The sequence below is a fragment of the Hemitrygon akajei genome, chromosome 19, assembly GCF_048418815.1.
Source record: "Hemitrygon akajei chromosome 19, sHemAka1.3, whole genome shotgun sequence".
Taxonomy (NCBI): domain Eukaryota; kingdom Metazoa; phylum Chordata; class Chondrichthyes; order Myliobatiformes; family Dasyatidae; genus Hemitrygon; species Hemitrygon akajei.
Window position 1 is genome coordinate 17,312,383 of NC_133142.1, and position 23,533 is coordinate 17,335,915.

At 40.0% G+C, this 23,533-nt stretch overlaps 1 protein-coding gene across 4 annotated transcripts in view; it reads left to right on the plus strand.

Moving 5' to 3' along the window:
- Positions 1–402: 402 nt before the first annotated feature.
- fbln2 (fibulin 2) overlaps positions 403–23,533 on the plus strand; it is a 215,866-nt gene continuing 192,735 nt past the window's right edge. For 2 of the 4 annotated variants that reach the window (XM_073072164.1, XM_073072168.1), the window contains exons 1-3: positions 1,355–1,645; positions 5,458–6,733; positions 9,263–9,379. In XM_073072164.1, coding sequence (XP_072928265.1) covers positions 5,605–6,733; positions 9,263–9,379 — 1,246 coding nt within the window. In that variant the 5' untranslated portion in view covers positions 1,355–1,645; positions 5,458–5,604. Of the gene's footprint in view, positions 420–454; positions 570–1,354; positions 1,646–5,457; positions 6,734–9,262; positions 9,380–23,533 lie in introns of those variants that run through there. The other 2 variants (XM_073072167.1, XM_073072165.1) reach the window with 2 other exon arrangements.

Consider the following 23,533-nt stretch of genomic DNA (forward strand, 5'->3'; position numbering starts at 1 on the left):
CTATTTCCATTCTTGTCTATTGTCACCTGCAGTTTGGGTTTTTTTCTTTTCTGCTTAATACTTAAAATATTTTTTACACTACTTCTGCTTAAGGGAATTATTAATGTCAGAATTATTTTTTAGTTCATCTGTTTGGAATTCGAAATCCAAGCACTCCAAAAGAAACTTGATTTATGAAAAAAAGTGTTGCCTTAACTTCCTGTTTCTAGAAGCATGCATATAATATTTATAAGCCATGGCAAATATTACTGGATTAGAATATTAAAAACACCCATTACATCATGTCATCCATGGGCTACAGAAATATCTTAACGTGAGAGAAAGCAGATTACTGTGGGTTGCAGCTCAAAAGACTTGCAGAAGATAATGAGTTGGGGTGAGAAACATTAAAAGAGTGTGCCAGCAGGCCAGCACATTAGGTAAGCAACTGTGATTGATGAGAAACCCCTTTGGTTTCAGGTTGAACAAATAGCCCATGCTGTTGGTCAGTTGAGATTGAAGACTTGGTCCCACCCTGTTAAAACACGTCAAGGTTTCCATGCTGTGCACAGCATAAGCTGCCGGAACGGGTAAGTTTCGCTTTTAAGCTGATGTTTCTTTTGAAAGAGTTTTATGAACTGTCCAGATAAACGCAAAGGAATGAAGACTGAAATCAGTAGTGTTACGTTTAAGGAAAGTGAATGGCATTGCCTGGTGAAAACTTTAAACTATAGCCTAAAGCTGTAATTTAGAGAAGCTGTCTTTTTGATCAGCTCATGCACTTTAATTTTCTGTAGGGTACAAGATTTAAAAGGGAAAAGGCTGTTTACTTAACTATCTTGGAGCCACTTTAGCATTTTCTGTGGGACATTTTGTTTGTAAAATGCATTGTGCTTTGATTGCACAAGAGGAAGACTTAGAATTTCCAAGCAGCCGTGTCTGTAAAAAATAATCTGTTCCAGCCTTAGTCTCAAAGTTGTACTAACTTAAATCACGGAGTCTGGTTTCTAAATCAGCAAAGAGCTAGACTTCCTAAATAATTGGAAATATTCGTAAATGCAGCCTTATATTATGTCTTCCCCAGTTTAGGGAGTGATTTTTTTTCTCTTTGTGTTCAAACAGCACCTCTGGGAGAACCAGCACCCAGTGTGTGTTAATGAGAAAGCCATTGTAATCTTTATGGTAGTATCTACTCTCACAGATACTACGGTGTAGACAGAGTGACCATGCAGAAACACTGCTTCCGATCAAACCTGAGTCCCATTGGACTGATAACCGCTATGCTCCTTTGAAATTCTAAACTATTTCCTCACACATCACAGGAGGTAAAACTCCACCATAGTCACGGAAAGTTTGACTGCTCAAATTACACTCTACTCAGTGCAGAGGTTCTAAGCTCTTCCAAGGCTGCACTTTGAAAACCCACATCCCTGTATTGCACTGGAAATAAAGAAATAACTTGTTTGTCTAGCTCGGGAATGATAGAGCAACTGGAACTCGATTGGACACAAAGGACAGGTTATATGAAATGCCGTTTGAACTGTATGATGTCAGGTGATTTTAATCTCTCAGTTTAGATGTACAGCGTTATTCTTTGCCCAACTTGCTACAAGTTTCTCTTCATTTTATGAGCATGGATTACTTACCGTCTCTGAGGGATTATAAGGTACTTTATATTTTCCGAAAAGTTTTGCTTTAAAAAATAATAAAAGTGAAAGCTTTTGTTAACTGTCGGACTGAAGCAATCCAGTTGCACGGAGGCACTGCCAGAAAGCTATCTCATTAAATGATAGATTTTCCCAGTGTTGAACTATTTGCTTAGCTGTATGTGTGTAATGAACTTAACTGAGAATATCAATTTGAGAGAAGCAATGCAGGAGGTAAATTTTGTTGTTCAACGGAAAGATCAGATGAAATTATAGGCTTTTGTTGAAAATTGTGGGGAGATTGCATTGATTTTTAAAGTTTGGGAGTTGAACCATACGTGAAAGCAATTTTTTTTAAATATGAAAGGTCTCATATGCTAGAACCATTCAAAATAGATTTGAGTCGGTAGAAAGGGTCAGCGTGGACAGAATTCACCACGTCCCAGTGAAGAAGTATTTACTTTTCCTACCCTCACAGTTTACTGCCGGTGCGACCTTTCGGATCACATGCATTTCTGAGCTGTGAGAGTATTTGCAGAAAGCCACTGGGTTAGGAAGGACCCATTTTACTTTGGTCAAGGCAACATCAGCTCCATCACCCAAACCAAGCAAAGCCTGTAAAAAGCTAGCAGTACCAAATCAGAAAACGAGGACTGCTTTGCCAAAATGTTGATGTAGTTCCAGTTCCATTAGCAAGGTGTCTCACCATTTTGAACTTGAGGACTAAACCAATCCCATTTGTTTGGATTCCCATTTCAAGTGTTTCTCACTGAAGATTTGAATTAATATTCACGTTACCTGAAGCAATCATTATGGTGGTATGCTGTGTGAAAATTGTGAAGAGCATTCAGGATTTTCACAGTAAACTTTTGTGAAAAATGATTAACGCTATGACTGATGCATTAATGAATAATGAATTGCTTAAAGCATGAATCCACAGAAACAGCAGTTCCATTTCTGAGATATATTTCAAAATCTAACAGAAATACACAGCCATGAGGCAATCCTAATTAATGTTTGAATACTAGGAAATACGTAATATGGAGTAAATGTATTTGGGATTCTATTGCACATGCATTGAGGTGTGATCTACAATTTTAAATTACCTCTTGAATGTGCTGTAGAGTTCTGTTGAATTTTCTGAGTTGCTGGTAATCAAATTTTCCATGTAAATGAAGCTTGCTTCAGCATGAAATTCACCCCAACAATGTTAGCAACAGTACAGTGAACATTTTTCTTGTGTGATTTGTAATTTAATTTCATCCAGAATATGAGAGTGATAATTCAGAACTCATTTTTATTGAAGATGCTGACAATGCTGGACATACTTAGCAGGGTAACCAATGGTTCCTCCAGAAACATTTCCATTTAAAGAGCCAATTACTCTCAAAATGCGCTCATTTCTGGGCTGAAGAAAGCATAGTCTCACAGATTCTCTGTTCCATGCTCATAACTAAGATGTAGCCTTCCTTGCAGTCTCAATTGTTTTTCCTTCAATTAAATCTTACTCCCAATGTTTATTTGTGCAAGCCCATCATTCTGCTTGGCGGGTGGACTGAAAGTGACTGGGGACAGGGTATGCAACAGAAGGGGCAGAAGGATTGATCATGCAACACTTAGAACCCAGGTCCCTAAAAGCCCTGAATAGATAATTCATTTTCATAAAGTATGCGCTGTAAGCTTCATTGAGACATTCTTCTCTAAGGTCTCAGTAACCTCAAATAAATCCCCGTATGTGCTCTCACAGACAAAATTGAGGTCATGGTAACTTTCAGATTCCTGGCTTCAGGAGCATTCCAGGTCGCCACATTTCACAGTCTGATGTTTACTGTTGCTTTAGGAAGGTTAAATATTCCGACTCTGTACTCAAGGAGTGAAGCCTTCGTCTATTTTTACCCCAGCCCAGATGTTGAGGTGGGCCAGCATGGTTTGATGACACTGCAGGCTTCCCCAAAGTGCTGCTCCTCGTGAATTAGGTAGACAGAGAAGTTTTATTCCGTTAAGAGATCTCCTCAGCAAAATGCTGGCAGGGGCTCTTGGCTGTTGTCCTAGACAGCCTTCATGTTTCTTGGGCACCAAGGTCACTTCTCCTTTGCAAAAAGCATCAGTACTGCAGAGGACTTCAGTAGAATGTGCTGAACCAGGAACTAACATTTCACAAGGAAACTTTAATAATGCTTTTAATGATGATGGTATTTGAAAATTGTGACCACTCTGATGCTTTGGACATAACGTTGCACCATGCTGTTAAATTGATGCAGAAGAAGTTTTAGGCATTGAGACACAAAATAATATCAAACACCATGATTATTCTGAATTACTATTAATCACTATAAGATTGAAAAGAGATTGTTGCTATTTTGGGTCAGGACTTAGGCAGTCCCTCCAGCAGCTTGTATCCTGCTCCAGATTCCATCTGATTTTCAGATGTCGAATCTGATGGTAGATTTATCTTAAAATCCTGAACAAAAGTAAAATTTGTAGATGAGTGACATTTGAATGAATAAAATTACTTTCTTTTTGAATTTATGATATGTCAAAATTCTGATTCATGTGCATTTTCAAATAGTTGTTGATAGTAAAGCTGACAGCTTAGCTCAGTTGCAGTCACATGCGATGATTGCTAAAATGGAAATTAGCAGTTATAATTATGCTATAATCATTCATGTTGATTGTAGATTGTGCATTTGGAAGTTCAAGTTTTTCATTACTTTGTAAGCATTTATGATGATGGGCAATTGTGTAATTTGGAACAATATTGGTTAATTTTCAGATCAAAAAGCAGGTTGCTGGAGGAACTCAGTGATATCTGTGGAGGCAAAGCAATAATGAGTGTTTTGGGTCAAGACCCTGCATAAGAACTCGCGCAGTTCCTCCAGCAGCTTGTACTTTTCTCCAGGTTCCGTCAGATTTTTAGATGACATCACTTTGCAAAACCATAAATACTAGCTATCTAGAAATTAAAACAGAAACATCCCAGGCTTGTTAACATTCGAACAGAGTGAAGAAAGGGTAATATTCCGATCGAGTGATTTTTGTCACAGCCTGGTGTGTATTTTCAGCATTTTCTGCTTTGCTGGTAGATTTGATTTAAGTGGTTTATTGTAGAAAAAAATCTGAAACTTTTGAACTTTAATTTATTCCCATACCCTGTCCACAAAAATAAAATCTGTAGTAAATAAAATTTCCACATATTACAGTATTACTTTACACATATTAAAAATATTTGAAGAATACTTGCTCCATAAGTTAAAGTTATAAATGTCTGAATCAGATATCAAAGAAGTGCTCTGCCCCATGTCCAGTCATTGTATAAAAAGAGACATTTGCAACAACTTAACTTGAATATTTTAGAAGCAATTTCTAGGTCTGTGGCTGAAAATAAAATTATAGTTATTTAGGATTCAGTTTTTTTTTAAAACAGACTATCTTAGAATAGCAGTGGTATTTTACAAGAAGGTCTATGCTTCTTTTAGATGTCAAAATTAGTTAATAAATTGCTTACTAAAAGCTGTAGCGAAAGAAGAAATAACTTTAATTACACCGTGTTGTACCATATGGAGTAGACTGCTAATAAGAGCAATTTTGTTGTTATGCAACAAGTAGACATGATCTTGTAAGATAAAAATGAAATGTTGATTAATGTGTGGTGAGAGATGCCAAGAGGCGCTCATACTTTGAGGCAATTCCTGAGGTTCTGTTAATACACTTCATTGGTTTCAATTGCATAAACAAAAGAGTTAGGTGTTATCCCAAGTATTAAGGCGTTTTTCTATTTCACATAGAAAGTTGTAGTTTGCCAAGTTTCAATCTTTTCTTCTCTTAATCCGAGGTTTAAGAAGAGAAGGTGAAAAATTAATTTACCATCGGAACTGGACCGGGACTTACCATAAATATTAACAGTGGAAATCTTTGCCTGAAAGCTTAAAGCAAAGCTGCTCCTGTTCATTTCTATCATCTGTGAGATCTCTGCAAGAAAATGGCTACACAGAGAAAGGAAAGTTTTGAATTATTGGATCTCAGGATTTGGTTCTGCCTGCTGATTTCCTACGGTAGTTGTTTCGCCCAGAAGGACTGCACTGGCGTGACTTGCCCTTTGCTAGAGTTCTGTATTGAGGAGGTGCTGGAGCCTGGTGCTTGTTGTGCTTCGTGCATGCAATATGGTTGTGCATGCGAGGGTTACCAGTATTACGACTGCATTCATGCTGGGTTCAGGGACGGCAAGGTACCTGAAGGATCTTCGTACTTTGTTGATTTTGGGAGCACAGAGTGTGCGTGTCCCAGTGGAGGAGGCAAGATCAGCTGTTACTTTATTCCTTGTCCTGAGCTTCCACAGAACTGCATTGAAGTCTTGGAGTCAGATGAAGGTTGCCAGCAGTGTGCCAAGATAGGGTGCCTTCATGATGGTCAGAAATACACAGCAGGGCATACGTTCCATATGCCACCATGTAAAGTATGCCACTGTGACAACTCTGGTGGTGACCTGTTATGCTACACCCTTCCTAACTGTGATGCCTCCCAGGAACAGAAATCTGCCTTTCCAATGATCAACGAGAATGAAGAACCAGCACAACACTATGATGACCAGTATAGCTATGACCAAGAGCCTTTGGGTAATGAGCACTTTCATAAGAAAGACCCTAAACAATCCAAAGAATACAGATCATTTAACAGAAGGCAAGAAAGGTATAACATTAGAAGCTCAGGCATGGATGATGAAATTGAATACAATAACCTGGTTCCTACGATGCCCCATGGTCCATTATATACCACAAACGAGCCTTATGTCAGTACTGCAGCTCCAACAGAAACAACTATTCATTCTACTGTGTCTAAAAAGGAAGTGAAAGATGCCTGGAGAATTGAACAGCTTCAAAGAGTGAAAATCACAAAGAAGAAAGTGACTGATGAGAAGATAGAAAACAATAAAAAGAAACAGGAACAAACAGGACCTGTGTTTCCTACAGTTAAATTCAGTCTCACAAAACAACCCCCTATTGCTATTAAGGAGGATGATAATTCTGTGCCAAACAAACAACCGCAAACTTTGCTCCATTTTCGATTTGATGAAGAGAACAGCATTAAGATACCCACAGATCTGAATGAAGGTAAGATTGCAGAAGACATTTATTTGATGTTAAAGTAATTTTTATAGAAAGTGCTCTGGTCTCAGCTGACTAGTCTGATTTGGGATTTGAGCTTTGACTGATATTAGCACTCCATTTGAGTTCCATTGTACCCATTGGAGTATGATTTTGCTAAAACGTAAGTAAATAATTTCAAACGTGAGAAAATGTGCAGGGCTGGAAATCCACACAAAACTCCTTTCCGGTCCTGATGAAGGGTCTCAGCCTGAAACACTGACTGTCTACTCTTTTCCACAAATGCTGCCTGGCCTGCTGAATTCCACCAGCATTTTGTGTGCGTTGCAGTAAATAATTTTGTTCTTTAGCTTTTCAAGGCTGTTGTCTTGAGTATGATTGATTAATATTTTTTAAAAAGTGAGACAGAGCTCTGTTCCTCAAATGGTGCAAGGATGATAATTCAAATATACTTTATAGTCTTTGTGCCACAATTAAGATATTTTTCCAGGTAACAGCAAGAAAACGTCACGTGTCATTTAGTTTACTATCATTTAATGGGCCATTAAATCAGAGCTAAAAACAGCCCCTTGTTGAAATATGTGGCATGGCTCCAATCCAGAATAAACTGTGTGTTGAGTATATCCCAAAGCAGCAGCCTGACCCTTTCCTATAAATCTGGGAAACTACAATATCATTTCTCATGTTTCTTTTTTTATTAGGAGCACGAGAACTAGAAAATAGGATGTATGTAATGTTAACTAACAAAACATCCATTAAATTGTAGCTTATGAATGATAAAAGTGCATGACCTTAATACTGATAGGTTTAACATGAAAACGATCGATGGTTCGCAGACTGCATATATAGTCTTGTTACATAGCTATTCATCATTTGGACAAGTAATATTTAGCTCTATATCATTAAAATGATTAAATATTTCCTGTTATTTCTTATACCTGGTGAAATGATTACAAAAAAATGATGTGCAACATTCTATAACACACACAAAATGCTGGAGGAACTCAGCAGGTCAGGCAGCATCTATGGAGAGGCATAGGCATTTGACATTTCAGGTTGAGACCCTTCACCAGGACATGCTGTGTTACTCCAGCATTTTGTGTGTTACTCTGGATTTCCAGCGTTTGCAGAATCCTTTGGGTTTGTGCTTCATTCAATTCCATGCTCTTAAAGTCTGGGCAACTCAATCAACTTTCCAATTGCTCGTGTTTACTCCTGACTTTGAAAAGTGCTCTCTACACTGAGTTAGCAATCCTATGGCATAGTACAGTATTTATTTTTCCCTTTGGACCTCAGTCCAAGAGGACCCGGCACTCAACAGCTCTGTGATTTTAATCCCAATGGCTGAACAGCCACTGTGAAAGATTCTCATGAATGACCAACAGAGAAGTAAGAACCAAATTTCTTAATTGAAGTAATAGTTTAATTTTGCAGATGATGAAATGGAGATTGAACACACACATCAGATCAAAGTAGAAATTGAAATGTCTAAACAATCTTATTAAAAATGAAAATAGGAATTTTCAGGTTATTTTATATAGAAATAATTAAATGAGAAAATCACAATCCTTTTCAATAAAAATAATGCTTTCATGCCAGAGATTTACTTGGAGTAAATTTTGGCCCTGTAGGCCATTTGAAGGAATATCCCACCTCCTATAGCAGAGCTCAATATTTTCATGGTTAGAATAGCTTACAAATACCTGAACTTCCCATCACAACACAAATTTATTTAAATACAATTTTGATTGTGCAGGCAGGGTTGTGCAAACCCTTGAGTTACACTGCAAGACTGAGGCCTTGTTTGTACTTATCAAATGTTAGTAATTACCTGAACATAACTTTGCATCTCAAGCACCCTCACCAGTTTGTAACAACACACAAAAAAAAGTGCTGGAGGAACTCAGCAGGTTAGGCAGCATCTGTGGAGAAAAGTACAGTTGAAGTTTCGGGCCAAGACCCTTCAGCAGGACTGGTGTGAAAAAGAGATGAGTAGGATTAAAAGGTGGGGGGGAGGGGAGAGAGAAACACAAGGTGATAAGGTGAAACCGGGAGAGGGAGGGATGAAGTAAAGAGCTTTCTCACCTTATCTCCTTACCTGCGCAACACCTCTTTCTTGTGCTCCTCTTCCCTTTCCTTTCTTCCATGGCCTTCTGTCTTTCCTATTAGATCCCCTCCTCTCTAGCCCTGTATCTCTTTCACCAATCATTTCCCAGCTCTTTAAAACAAGAATATGATAATAAAATGGGCAAGTTTCATTTTAATTGCGAGGAGTGCCAATTTTAGTGAAATGCTTTATTATCTATCTGATGAATTATAAATTTATTGAAGATGCTAATATTGAAATGAACTTTAAAATATATATTTTTACATAGTGCACAAAAATCTTTGATTGCAGGCAGAAAAATACTGCAATAATTTGTGGACTTATTTTGGTGTGTGTTCATTATGCTGTACATGGTTCAGTTAACATTGACTGTGCACATACATGCAAAATTCACTTTGAAATCTAATAAAAATGTTTCCATCTGGAAGGAAATGGAAGGCATAATATCAGTTACCAGCTTGTACAGACTATTCGTCCGAGTGATCCATCGCTCACCAGTGAGGCTCCCCTACCCAGAACAAGTGAAGGTGTAAATCCTCCAACAGGTCAGTTCTGAGATTAATTATGACAGCCTGCAAGCGGCAAACCTAAATTACCAAATAAAACTAACTACATGTGGCTTGGCCAGCCTCTTGAAGTTTGCGGGGCTATTAGAGTAAGGAGATGTATTGTCCTTTCAGATTCTGCAGTTCACTTAAATGTTAGATGAAAGCTCAAATGAGAAATGTGCTGTCCTTTGACGTCGTGTGAAGAGATTTTTTTTTCATATTTAACCAATTATTTTGAATGCCACAATAGAGTGTACTGAAAGGGCATTTTGCAATATAGTAACCACTGAAAGACTTTTTGATTGCCTCTGACAAAGAAATCAATACAGCCGCTGATTTTACTCTGTTTCACGTTTCTTGTTATTTCAGCCATTTCCTGAGACTTATGTAATTTAATCTTGCCACGTCTCCATCAGGTCTATTAAACACAGGAACAAGTAGAAAGGGCAAAAATACTCCATATTCTGCCAAAGAATTAACAATTGAATAAAAATGCATTTGTATTATGCTGACTTGTGTATGGGGACAAAATGACCATCAAAGTCTTGCTCACTGCTCACACAACAGAACAGAAAGCCTTTAGAACTCCTTTCATCTCTATACTTTGGTCTTTTAATTGAGAGAAAAGAAATGAAACGTTCACTTGTGCTTACTGGCGTAATTGTTTTGTAAGGGGTTATTTTCTGCTCGTGCTTACTTTGAGAAGGAGCTCTGAGTGGAGCTCTCCACAACGGTTTAGCATCCTGTGACATGCCGCTTTTTTCAGTCCAGGGCTTATCAACCCTATGATTTTAATCATGCCGGCACTGTGCCCATGCCAAAGGAAAGTCCAGCGTTTATGTGCTGTCTTTCAGGACCTCTGAACATCACAGAATACTTTCGTCATGTTTTTGAAGTGTGCTGCCTTACTGTATGTTGCAATACCATTGTTGTAACGTTTACACAAAATTACATTCCGCTTGGCTGCAGCACGCCCTCAGATGCTCTGAAATCCAGAGAGGCATTGCATAAAAGCAAGTTCTTTATTCTTTCTTCCTTCTTTGCTTCTGATCTGGGAAGCACAGGAGATTAAAATAAAACCAGCTTAGAGCTGCTCACTTAGAGTGCTGATGAAGGAAATTGGGTGCAGTTGTGTTTCAGTCCTTTGAGTGAATTTAGTGGGCTCTGTTTATATGTGTTAACTTTTTTGAAAATAACACAGCTGAGCAGATGTCATTTTTTGTGGGTGAGACAATTTTGCTTCAGCTATTCTTTTTCCATCTAGTTTCTCGTACTGTTAGTCGAGCATTGATAAAGGATCCAAAGGAAAACTACAGATGCTTGCCAAAAATCCTTCGTTAGTGAAATCCCTTGCAGCAGTAGTAAATTCACCCTTCTGACCCAGCGCTGCATGAGAATGTTGTTCTTATTTGTGAATGTGCATTCTTTGCTTCCACCAGTCGTCATGTGGACTTTCTATTTCACTCATGTGGGAGCAATGTCATTGATGACCTCTTTGTTAATTACTGGTGTAGTAAAGTGAACAAAGTCACCGGAGAGACACAGCTGGTAGATACAAAGTAGTCTTTTATTTGAGAGACACATATACAAGTTGACAGCTTTTTGGAGTTGCTCTAGAGAAGAGAGAGAGAGGCTGTATGGGGGGAGAGAGAGAGACTCCCCAACCCTACATTACAGCATTTTATATGTTAAAGAACAAAGGTATCAGGACAATTTCTATAGTTCTGAATTTCTTCCCGTCAGCACACCCAAAATAAGGGCCAAATACTGTTGTATTCATGCAGTAGGATGTTGATTGCATTCATGCATGTGCAGATATCTCAGTCAAATGCCTTCTGGGCTACAGTTTGCTCTAAGTGCTGTCGTCTGAGTTCTATTCATGCAGTGGGGTGTCGGTTGCATTCATGCACATGCAGACGTATCAGTTTAATTGGCTGTTTCTGGGTCTGCAATTTGCTGATCTGAGGTGCATTTTAAACTTAATCTACAATATATATTCTGGTCTGAAAATTGGTTGCTGAAGTTGTTATTTGCTATTTATCCTGAAACCAGAATATGCCCTAACACTGGCTTTTACTTTTATAATAGATTCAGCCTTCAGAAATGGCATTTTGCTCTTATATTTGCTGTCCTTGCAGCTATCTCTAGCTTTGCTGAAAAATTAGTATATAAATATTTTACTAATTTCTCAAAGGGAATATAAATTTCAATACCACGGCTTTAATGTTAACATAAATATATCATTGGAAAAAAGCTGAGGAGGAGTGAGACCTGTTTCCAAATTATCAGAGGAAAAATCTCGGCCTTACGCCAACTTGAATATTTCATTTGTACTCTTAGAATATTTACAGCATTGCCAAGCTCAGGAACCAGGCCTATTAAATGACTTTCTGATAAGTTAACTACGTAGGTTTGTGAGGCCTATCTCTGGCCACAGCTTCTGTTTGGCATCTAATATACAAAATGCTCTGGAGGGCATTTGGATGTGATGAAAAAATCTTTGGAGACAGTAATGTGACAGTGGATTTCCAATCGTCTTATTTGTAACAAATATAGAAATGCTGGAAGAACTCTGCCAGTCAAAAAGCATCTGTGGAAAGAAGAATTGGTTAATGTTTCAAGTTGGGGGCCTTTCAGAACTGGGGTCACTTCTCCACAAAGAATCCATCCTCCGCTCCCTTTGGGATATTTCACACTGTTCATCTTCATTGGTTTAAGCTTCCCTCTTTGCTTTTGATGAGGTTCTGACCAAAGCTTGCTTTCATCGGCCCCCAGTTCTGAAGAAGGGCCTCTGACCAGTGTTAACCAGTTTCTCTTTCCACAGATGCTGCTTGACTGGCTGAGTTCTTACAGCATTTTTGTGCTTATTTCAGATTCACACATCTGTAGTTTTATGTTTTCCAGCCTCATTCAAAGTATTTCCTGACTTGATAAATTAGGGTTTCTGCGAATCATTTTGATATTACATACAGGAAGCTGGTAGTTTTGCACATCGGTTGTTTGTCCATCTTGTGTTTGGTTTTTCATTGATCATATGGTGTCTCGGTCTATCTACTGCAAATGCCTGCAAGAAAATGAATCTCAGGATTGTATATTGTAAAATACATGTACTTTGATAATAAATTTATTTTGAGGTTTTGAACTTTCTACATGAGTCCAAGTGTGAATCATGTAGCTGGTACATTCAGCAGTGTGCCAAACTGTCCCGAAGAGGAATGTCATTATCTCAGCAGAGTGATGTAGTCTATTTACATCACTGCATGTTTGGTCTCCTCTTTCTAAGGGTTGTCTATCAAATATCCACTTAATGGTGGAGCATGGGCAGGGACTGATGCTCAGTGAGAAATTATTCTGCTTTCTCAATTCAGTTTCTACAGAACCCCCGCTGGTGGCAAAATAATTTAATGCATCTTATTTTCCGATTGTTAATAAGCACTTGAATTCATTTGCTTAGAAAATGGATGGATGTGTAACGTTCTATTTGCTTATGATTTGTGAATCAAAGCAGTCTCACCCATGTTTTGTTCTGCTTGCTGATAATTTCTGAGCTGGTTAATGACAATTGGGGAAATTGGGCCAGGGACTTCTGGGAATGATTCAGCTTTGCTCAGCATCAGACCAACATATAATGATGTCATCTGGTAGGTACACAGAGCTGTTTCTGTGTTTACTGACAGAAATTGGCTGTTAAAGATGTGACCTTTAGCCTGCAATTTCACTCGCATTCAGAAGGTCAGGAAAGAGAAGTTAATTAAAGGGACCCTGAGACATCAATGTTTTGTCCATGGCCTCCGCCAGGCTCCTCAGTCTGAACTTCACTTTTGTTCTCAAGTGTTGCTGACAGCGATCACTGCACTTCTATAATGTACAGCCCTGTGCAAGGTGCTGTGGTCACAGGCCTCCAAATCAGCTTGTGTCTACTCATTATCACTAGGGAAAGGCCATTGAACTCACCAGAGACACAAGAGGCATAATATTCCCACTGCTATGCTGATCTCCTTTGTCTCCTTGAAAGAATTTTATGCAACTATGAAGGGTATAGGACCAGATAGATACAGGGTTTTAGGCAGTGTTCCCTCTAAGGTGTGTGCGTGTGCACACGTCACATCTTTTGCTAGTAGCACACAAAACAATTTAAACAATGCACAAAAGGTTGTCACCCTCTACCTCGCTGGTATGGCAAGTATATTTCACGATCGTACACAATCACATTTCCTTTTCCAGTTCCTGATGCGGACAGTTTTGACAACGTGGAGTTTGCAATGATTTGTCCTGCAGATTTTAGAATTGGCTTATTTACACTGTTTTTTTGTTGAAGAAATTATTGATTAACTGTGTTGAATTCCAAATAAGCAAAGGGTGTGAAGCGCCAAGCAACTGCTAGTTCATTTAAAGTGGAATGGCTTATTATCCTTAGAAAAGCTTCAGATTTACTTCCAGTTAAAAATTCAAAGCGCACTTGTTATTGTCAATGGGCAAAAGATTGCACAGCACAAGAATTCTGTGCACACTGGTCAGTAAAAATTAGAGGGAACATTGGTAATAGGACAAAATATATAAAAGATGATAGGACCTGATGTTTATTGACCATTAGTAGCAGATACAATAGAGGAAGTACGAATCAAGATTTAAGAAGAACGCATTAAAGGGAGCATATAGAGTGAGAAAATGAAACTGGAAATCATAAGACCATAAGACATAGGAGCAGAATTAGGCCATTTGGCCCATCGAGTCTGCTCTGCCATTCAATGTTTGATTTATTATCCCTCTCAACCCCATTCTCGTGGTTTGTAATATGTGTCCATTAAATGCATTCACTACCTTATTTCAGTGTTAATTCAAAACAGGTCGTGCTAAAACCTGCCTTGAGTAACAAGTTAGGGATAATTGCTAATCTCAAAGAATACGAGCCTTCAAGTTGATGTGATCACATTGTGATCGTGTTTTATATTGACTTCAAGAGCAACACAGCTCAATTATGTTCAACGTTCATCCAGCAGACAATAGGAAGCCTTTGAGAAATACTTAAGATTTCTCAGTGATGTATATTCTATTGAGAAATGAAAGCTCCATGGAAACGGTTCTCTATCCGTGACCAACTAATGAGTTAGAAGATCAAAGTGGAGTAAGAGAAGTATATAATATTGTCAAGCAGAACTAGAATATAAATGTAAAGTGCAAGACCTTGTAGGAAGAAATTTCACTCCCTTCCATATGAAAAGGACAAGTGCAGCAAATGTAAATGGTGCTGCGGCAGGTAATTCTGCTCCTCAGTTGGAGTGACTGACGGCATTGAGCCGCACCTTCTCGCTGTGGGTTTCCTCCGGGTACTCATGCTTCCTTCATCCCAAAGATGTGCTGGTCGGTAGTCTAACTGGCCGCTGTAAATGAACATTTAGTGTAGGTGGGTGGTAGGAGGCTCGGCACGGAGTGCGTGAGAATGTGAGTGAAAGTGTGATCCAGGGAAATAAGTGGGGAATGGGATTGATGGCAACGCTCCAAGGTACAGCAAAGACTGAATGAACTGAAGAACCTCCAATGTCAAGAAAATGAGGGGGTGGGAAAAACAAGAAATATGGCTGCTTCAGGAGCAATGGCAGGAAAAGTACTGAAGGAAAGTTGGAAAATGGTTGCAGTATTTGAACAAAATTTCTAGCAATGTAGAAGACAAAGTACACAAAGAGGGGTGACCTCATTGAAACCTATCGAATGAATGAGAGTCTTGATAGTGAACGTGGAGGGGATTTTTCCTATGCTAGGAGTAACTAGGACCAAGGGACACAGCCTCAGAATAGAGGGGTGTCTTTTAGAATGGAGATGACGAGGAATTTCTTTAGCCAGAAAGTGGAGAATCTGTGGAATTTGTTGTCACAGCAGCTGTGGAGGTTAAGTCCTTTTGAATATTTAAGGCAGAGGTTGATGGATTCTTGATTGGTCAGGGCATGAAGGGACACGGAGAGAAGGTGGGAGATTGGGGGCTGAGAGGAAAATTGGATCAGTCATGATGAAATGGCAGAACAGATTCAATGGGCCAAATGGCCTAATTCTGCTTCTATGTTTTATGGTCTTACACCAAAGGACAAAGGAACCAAATGATTTTATTGAGAGTAAGGAAGTTAAAGAAATAAAATTAATTAAACAAAATTGTACTGGATAAATTAAGGAGAATAAAACCAGTAGATGCTCTGAATTCTGTACTATGTGGCTGCTAAAAATGTGGGTAAATCTGTGATACCTTCAATCGTAGAAAGATCATGGCACCGAGAGAGACCATTCAGAGACCATCTCTCTAACAGGGCAACTTTCTGCTTTCATTCACTGCCCTCTTCCATGCGATGTTGCAAATTCTTCTGTGGCATTTATTCCGCTCTCACTTGAAAGCTGCAATTGAGCCTGCTTTCATCACATGTGCAGGAGGTGCATTCTGATCACATGCTACTTAACATGCCACTTTTCCTCATTTCATTATTTCTTCTCTTCCCCTTTGATTTGTATCTGTCACCTTAAATCCTTGACCTCTCCACTGAAGGTAACGGTATCCTGCTATCTATTCTCTCCAGACCTTGTGTTATTTAAATACTATACTTATGTTAAATCTCTCCTCATCCTTTTCATTTATGATGAAAACTCCCCAGCCGCTTTATTTCCTTGTAACTGTAATCTCTCATTCCAGGAATCATTCCTGTAATCCCTCTATTGCTATCACATCCTTCTTAGAATGTAGCAACCTGAATTGAACACGCTGCTCTCGCTGAGACTGGACGCTCCTTCAGGCTCATTCAGCACAACATTCTTGTTTTTATACTCGATGCCTCTGTTGATGAAGCCGGGAACTATGTGGGCCTTACTAAGAGACCCCTCAACTTCTTAGTAAGGCAGATGGACTCCACTTTCTGCTGATCTTGCTGATTAAAACATTGAGGAAGATTGAAATCATCGAGACGAGAACTGAAGGCAAGCAACTGTTCAGCATCATCCCGTTCGCTGCTGTCGGAGGAAGGAGGCTGAGTGTGATGGCCTCTCTCCCTCTTGTCTGGTCCCAATGGTCTCTCTCTCTCCATCTTGTTAGATGCGGGCAGAGGATGGTGCTTGGGTCTTGGGCAAGGTTTAATCGGCGGGGTTTGTGGGTTGGACTCTGTAGTTCACGTTATGATGTGCTTCTGGTTCTGGTCACTCTTTTTTTGTTGCTATTTTGTGCGATTTTTGTCGGGTGGGCTAGGTCTGTGCCCTGAAGATTACGAACGATACAGCACTCATTTGAGCTGAATTGAGCTGGGCAGAATATGCCTGAACACTTTCAATGACTTTGTGGTTAGATGTTTTATATTCCGTGTTTTATCACTCATTTTTCTTTTGCTGTCTGCGCAATTTGTTCTTTTTTTTCATTGTTTGGGTGTTGATATTTTCTTTGAACGGGTTCCATAGTTTTCTTTGTTTCTTGGCTGTGTGTGAGAAGATGAACCTCAGGGTTGTACACTGCATACATACTTTGATAATGAATGTACTTTGAACCTGTCCTACCATTTTCAGTGACTTTTTTTTCACGCACTCCACTATGTCCCTCTACTCCAGTGGTCCCCAACCATCGGGCCGCAAAGCATGTGCTACCAGACTGCGAGGAAACGACATGATTTGGCGATATGAAACGATATGAGTCAGCTGCACCTTTCCTCATTCCCTGTCACGCCCACTGTTGAACTTGAACGCACGTGAGGTCATCAGTCGCCTAAACGCAGTGATACTCTCGCGCCAGGGATCACTGGTTGGCCTCGGGTAACCGGCTGCCTCGTGCGGCCTGCGAGAAGTGCTGTTGCTACTGGCCTGGAGTGCGGACAGATGGGCGCTGCCTCTAAACCTGTCTTCCACTCCGAATGTTCATGGGGAACCCGGTGCTAAAATATTTGCAGGCGACCTAATTCGGGCTCAGGGTTTCGTAAGTAGCAGAGCAGCTACCTCGCTGCGATCTACTGAAAGTCATCCCTCGAGCCAAACTTTTGTCGGCTGATAGATCCTACAAGGAGGGTGGGTGCCCACCCTGTTGCACCCCACGCTCGGTTGGTCGCTCTGTCCGGACTGCAACTGCCGCGGTCCCGGCATGAGGACCTCGGGCCCTTAAATTGTCCTCTCACCCCACCCACGACCAGCCGCACCTGGCGAAAACATCTGGTGGCGGGGGTGGGGGGAGGGGGCGGGAGGCTGGAGTTCAGGCCTGGAGGCTGACTAATGAGGCAATGAAGCCCTCAAAATTGCTTCGGCACCTTGAGTCCAAGCACCCTGCACTTAATGACAAACATGTCAAGTTTTTTGAGTGAAAAAAAAAGAATAAGCAGGACAGAACCAAGTGCTGATAGCCACGAAAACTAAATTGTGGAATAGACTGGACATTAGGACCCCCCCCCCCCCTTTGAGTATCGTGGTCTCCCATCAGCCCACGATAGGACAGTCTTGTTGCATGGACACAAACCCAGGGCTCCCACTGATTCAGCGATATTGGTGTGTTGCAATGATTTTATATGTTCATACGAGGAAAGTATGTTCTATGTGTTTAATATTAAATTTGTTAGATTCCCTTTTAGAAACGAAATTGAGTGTATTAGCCACTTATAAGTGACTTATAGTTGACCTATCACCTAAATTCTGGTCGTGATTAAACCCCACCCCCCCCCCCACCAAGTTGGCCAGTCCGCAAGAATATTGTCAATATTAAACTGGTCCGCAGTGCAAAAATGGTTGGTGACCCCTGCTCAACTCCTGTGTCTATTTCAGAATGGCATCCTTTAATTTACATTGCCCCCCCATTCTTCCTCGCAAAATGGAATACCCCAGTTTTCTCCAGATGAACCGTCATCCACTACGTATCTGTTAATTCGTCCCTCCTGCTATACCCTCCTACAGTCTGGCGATTCTCCTGATTCTGGAACAGACCGGGCAAACCGAGTGGTAGGAAATGCAGTGCCTCTCTTCACAAATGGTGTAAGAAATAACAAAAAGGCAAAAAGAGATAATAATGCGACATCACTTGTGTTAACAATTAGGAGATGGAATAGGCAAGTGTTCGCGAAAGGGATTCACATTCTGATAATGTGAGATGCATGACAGGTACTGGAAAAAAGTGAATATATTATCTAGTTCTGCATAAAACATTAAACTGCTAGAACATTGAGCCTGCTTTCTCCACGTGTGCAAGAAGTACATTGCAGATCCCAACCACCTGCTGCTTACGTGCTTCTTTTCCTCATTTCAGTATTAATTCTCTTCCCCCTTGAGTGGTGTTGTCGTGTGAGCTGAGTCACCGGAGAGACACAGATGGTGGATAGGAAAAGTAGTCTTCTTATTCGATACACACATTCACAAATAAGCTGACAGCCTTTTGGAGGAGAGGGAGAGAGACAAAAAAAAAGAAAAGAATCATTATCCTGTTATCTACCATCTCCAGACCCTCAGTTACTTTACATCACCTGTGATCTGGTGAACTGTTATTGGAGGGGGTGAAAGACTCCCTGTTCCATTCCTGTCTGGAGTCTAGGAGGCAGTTGAATTGTGAACATTAAATGTAGACAATTAAAGGGTCATGAGCAAAGAACTTCTCATCAACTGTGAAAGTGATGACATCTGAGTAAAAGGAAGTTGTGTCAAGAGTACAGGTATGAAAGGTGGCATCATCAGAACGTACGTGAAGGAGATGAGGAAACCGAGATGGTGGAATAGGCTCCATTCTGGAACTAAGTTGTATTTACAGCCTACATATTTAAGTGAGCCGTGCTTAAAATGACAAAACCTAAAACTGAAATGAATTGTGTTTGAATAAGTTGAAGCAATCTTCAACACACCAATAAACACTTATCCAACTGTCAGGAGCAATTGAGTGATATTCTGATTTCAGCAGGCATCCTACATCTTCCTCCCAGTTGGTGATTACAGCTAAGGAGAAATGTTATATTAGACTAGGCACATGATTGGTTCAAGCTGATTTTAAAGTTAAGTGGTTCATTGCGTTACAAAGAGATTGTTCAAATTTAACCTAAACTTGTGTTGTACCTGTGCCAAATCAAACCTTTGCATTTCCTCTCCATGCCTGAAATGGTAACAGTACTGAAAAATGAGACAACCACTTGGCAGACCAGGTACGGAATTTGTCCAAAATAAATTTTAAAAAGGCAATTTATATAAGCAGTGAATGGGGTTGAAATAATTAAATGTGAAACCAAATGAGATTTGAGTGTATTGGCAGCTTTGGCACATAATGGCCCACTCATTGTGCAGCTTCAATCAATCAATAAAGCCAGTGTAGGGAGAAATTCTTCCCCTGGCAATAGTGTTAACCATGCTTTACAGAGCATTACTGTCTCCAAAAATCGTCCCATTCAAGCTAATAGACTGAATTTTAGAGGCAATGTGTTGATCCTATTGTATAATGCGTTTTAGCTTTGTCAAGTAGGGATGACCTTTAGAATGATAGAATCTTGCACTATCCTGCTAAAGCAATAAAGGTCTGATCTTATGGAGATCCAGGTCTTGTAATGTGGATTTCCTGGGCTTTACACATGGAAAAAGCAAGAGGAACCTAAGAAGTTGGGTCTAATTCCTGCTTTCAATACCATGCAGTTTCTTTGAACAGGAGAGCTAAAGGAAGGCATGAGGTTGCTCTGGCAAACATGGTGCAGGAGGATCCCAAGGGGTTCTACAGATATATTAAGAGCAGAAAGATAGCAAGGGTCAAAATCATGTAAACTTAAATTCGCCGGACCAAATAACCACAGCACAAAGGATCGTTACTTGTCTTTTCACCAGTTTATTTCTTCAAGCTCAGCTGGTGAGGGAACTTGGTCCCAACATCAGGTGTAGAAGTGTTCTCATCCCTCTGGCAGTTCAAACAAGTTCAGTGTTCGACTTACAGAATTGTTACAATTTATAAGGCCACCGATACAAAAAAAACAATCAGTTTGATAAACATTCCAGCTAAGTCAATGGACTATTGATACATAAGAACAATCAGTTTGATAGACACTCCAGCCACTTTAATTACAAAAGGAATGTCCTACCTCGTTTGTTGGAGCCAAAACTTAATTACAAAGATAAGAGCATCCACCAAATTTATGCTTTAATTAAGAAAGGAATGTCCTGTCTAATTTCCATCAGGTACAGCCTTTTGTCAAAACCAAAAGGTGTGAAAAATCAGGAGACATCTTTTGTGGATCTGTGTGAACTTTAACCCTTACCTTGCTCCAAAGAAGCAGCTGTGAGACATTATTCAAACACGCTCCAGTCACTCACAAAATACACAGGCATAGTTGGTACTTAGCCCATTATTTACAGGAATTTGAGAATTCCCCAATTCCCTTAAAACTTTATCAATCAAAGTGATCATCTAAAGCTGGGGGAGATTTACAATTTATTGCACTGTATTTTGTCAGGAGGTGGACACAGAGTCAATAGAACTGAGACAAAAGAGAAGTGAGGACATGCACCGTATCTGGGTTACACAAGAGGAGGTGCTTGCTGTGTTGAGCAAATTGGGGTGGATTAGTCGCCAGGGCCTGACAAGGTATCCCCTCAGACCTTTTAAGAGGTCAGTGCAGAAATGGCAGGGGGCTCTAGCAGAAGAATTTAAAATGCCCTTAGCCACGTTTGAGATGCCAGAGAACTGGAGGATAGCTAATATTGTTCTGTTATTCAACAAAGACTCTACGAATAAGCCAGGAAATTATAGGCCAGTGAGCCTGACGTCAATAGTGAGCAAATCAGTGGACGGTATTCTAAGGGATAGTGCGTTTAAGTAGACTGCCTGATTAAGGATAGTCATCATGACTTTGCGTGGTAGGTCATACTAACCAATCTTGTAGTTCAATGTAAAGTTGATAGTGATACTACGACACAGAAGCAGGTTCTTCGGCCCATCTAGTCCCAAACTGTTATTCAGTCTAATAGATTCAACCCACACTTGCTCCATAGCTCTCCATACTCCTCCTATTCATGTACTTAACCGAACTTCTCTTTAATATTGGAATCAAACCCATATCCACCACTTCTGCTGGTAGCTCATTCCATTCTCACACCACCCTCAGAGTAAAGAAGCTCCCAATCAAGTTCCTCTTAAAGATTTCATCTTTCACCTTTAACCTTTGACCTCCAGTTTTAATTTCACCCAACCTTGTGATTAAGTTTTCAGGAAGGGAGCTGATCTGATTTATTTATGACTTTGTTACTCAGGAACATACAATTGGCCATTCTATCAGAATCGTTGCAAGATCCACTAGAAGATTCCAGCAACCTGTTGCTCTACAACTGGACTCAGTGCAGATTCCAGTGGTGGAGCACAACTGGGAAATCACCAGTGGAACTTGGCCAGAAAAGTGGAGGCTCTGGCATGGAACTCCTGGTTCTTGGAGGCAGTCACTTGGGCAAAGGCTGGCAGTTCCTAACTAACACTGTACCATTTGAAATTTTACATATTATGCACACACATCTTTTTCTGGCTCTAACTTTCATAGTAATTTCACTTAATTGATTAAAGCAGTAAATTCAGTTCCAAATAGCACATTTAAATTAAAAGTCTACATTCTTTCCACAATGACTTAATAAAAATCTATCATTCTACAATTTACCTTAACTCTTTCAGAAAGTCTGGCAAATGATGTCCGAAGTTGTTTGCTAGACATTCTGATCTGTGAGTTGGACTATTTGTCTTATTTTGTAAGTTTTTTTTTATTACCTCTAATTTTCACCTCATTTTGCCATATATGTTGCCTCTGTTTACTTTGAAGTAATCAAAATATTACTCTAATAGGGAACATGGAAATGTTTAGAATATGCAACCACTAAGTGAGAAGATTTTTCTAAAAAATCTGGATTTCTGTGTTTAGGAAATTAGTGATAAGCACAAATCAGACCTAGTGTAAACTTCCCTTGCGTCTTTCACCAAAGTCCATTCACTGCAGCAGAATAGCTGAAATTATCAGGCCATTTTTCCTGTCTGGGGGAAAATCATTCTTTTGTATATTATTCCAGAAAACACAGTAAAGAATAAGTGATTCATAACAGGAAAATTAACTACCGACCATTACGCCACTGGCATTTAGGGCAGCAATGAAGGTCCACCACCTCTGGTGGTGTTCAAGGCTTTCTTCGTCAGTTTAGTAGTTTCCTCTTGGTTTTCACCACTGTCAGTCATGCAAGTGCTGGCTGGACGCTTAGGAATAGCATCGAAGGATTCTTCATTGCTGTTTCCATAGTAGTTCTGTTTTACCAGTCAGGGTTGTTAGCCCTGAGTTGAACCCCCAAACCTGGAGGACTGGTGGGCCACTCTTAGTCTGGCGTCTACCCTTTGACCATTTTGGCAGGGGGACTGACAAAATGGTGAAAGGGTAGAGGCCAGACTAAGAGCCAAAGCAGCAAGCCCTGACTCCAGCCACCATAGCTTTCCGGCTCATTGAGATATGCAAGCCTCCGGACCAGAACAAGGTTGTGGTCCTCTTGGAGGAGGGAAAAAAAAGCAAACAATAAATATGACCATTTTAGAAATATAGCATAGTAACAGGTCCAATGAGCCTGCACCAACCAATTACGTTCATGTGATCAATTAACCTTCTAACCCATATGTCTCTGGAATGTGGGAGGAAACCCGAGCACCTGGAGGAAACCCACATGGACGTGAGGAGAACGTACAAACTCCTTACGACAGTGGCGGAATTGAACCCGGGTCGCTGGCACTGTAAACTGCTAACCACTACGCTACCGTGCAAATCGTATTAAATAGACTTTAATTTTAGTTCCTCTAAACTGAAGTTTTCCTAGTCAAGAAGGTCAACTGAATCATCAAAAGATGACAATTCCCTCATAAATAGTCTTAACAAATATGTTAGGGTCAGCAAAAGGCTTTGACTCACTTAAAGAAAGCCTGAAAATTGTGACTTCACTGAAGTTTATTCTTCTAACAATTAGTTCACGCCTAAGGCACTGGGTAATTTTTACCTTGGGTCACTACTATGAAACTTTGCTGAGCTACTGTCATAATGGTGATCAATACACCATTGCATTTGTATGAGCAATAACAATAGTCAGTTGAATTGATTTGATTTGATTGCATTCTGAAACAGGAGATAGTTTCTAGGTGGTCTATCATTTCCAGTAATAAAGTAACTAATTAACTAA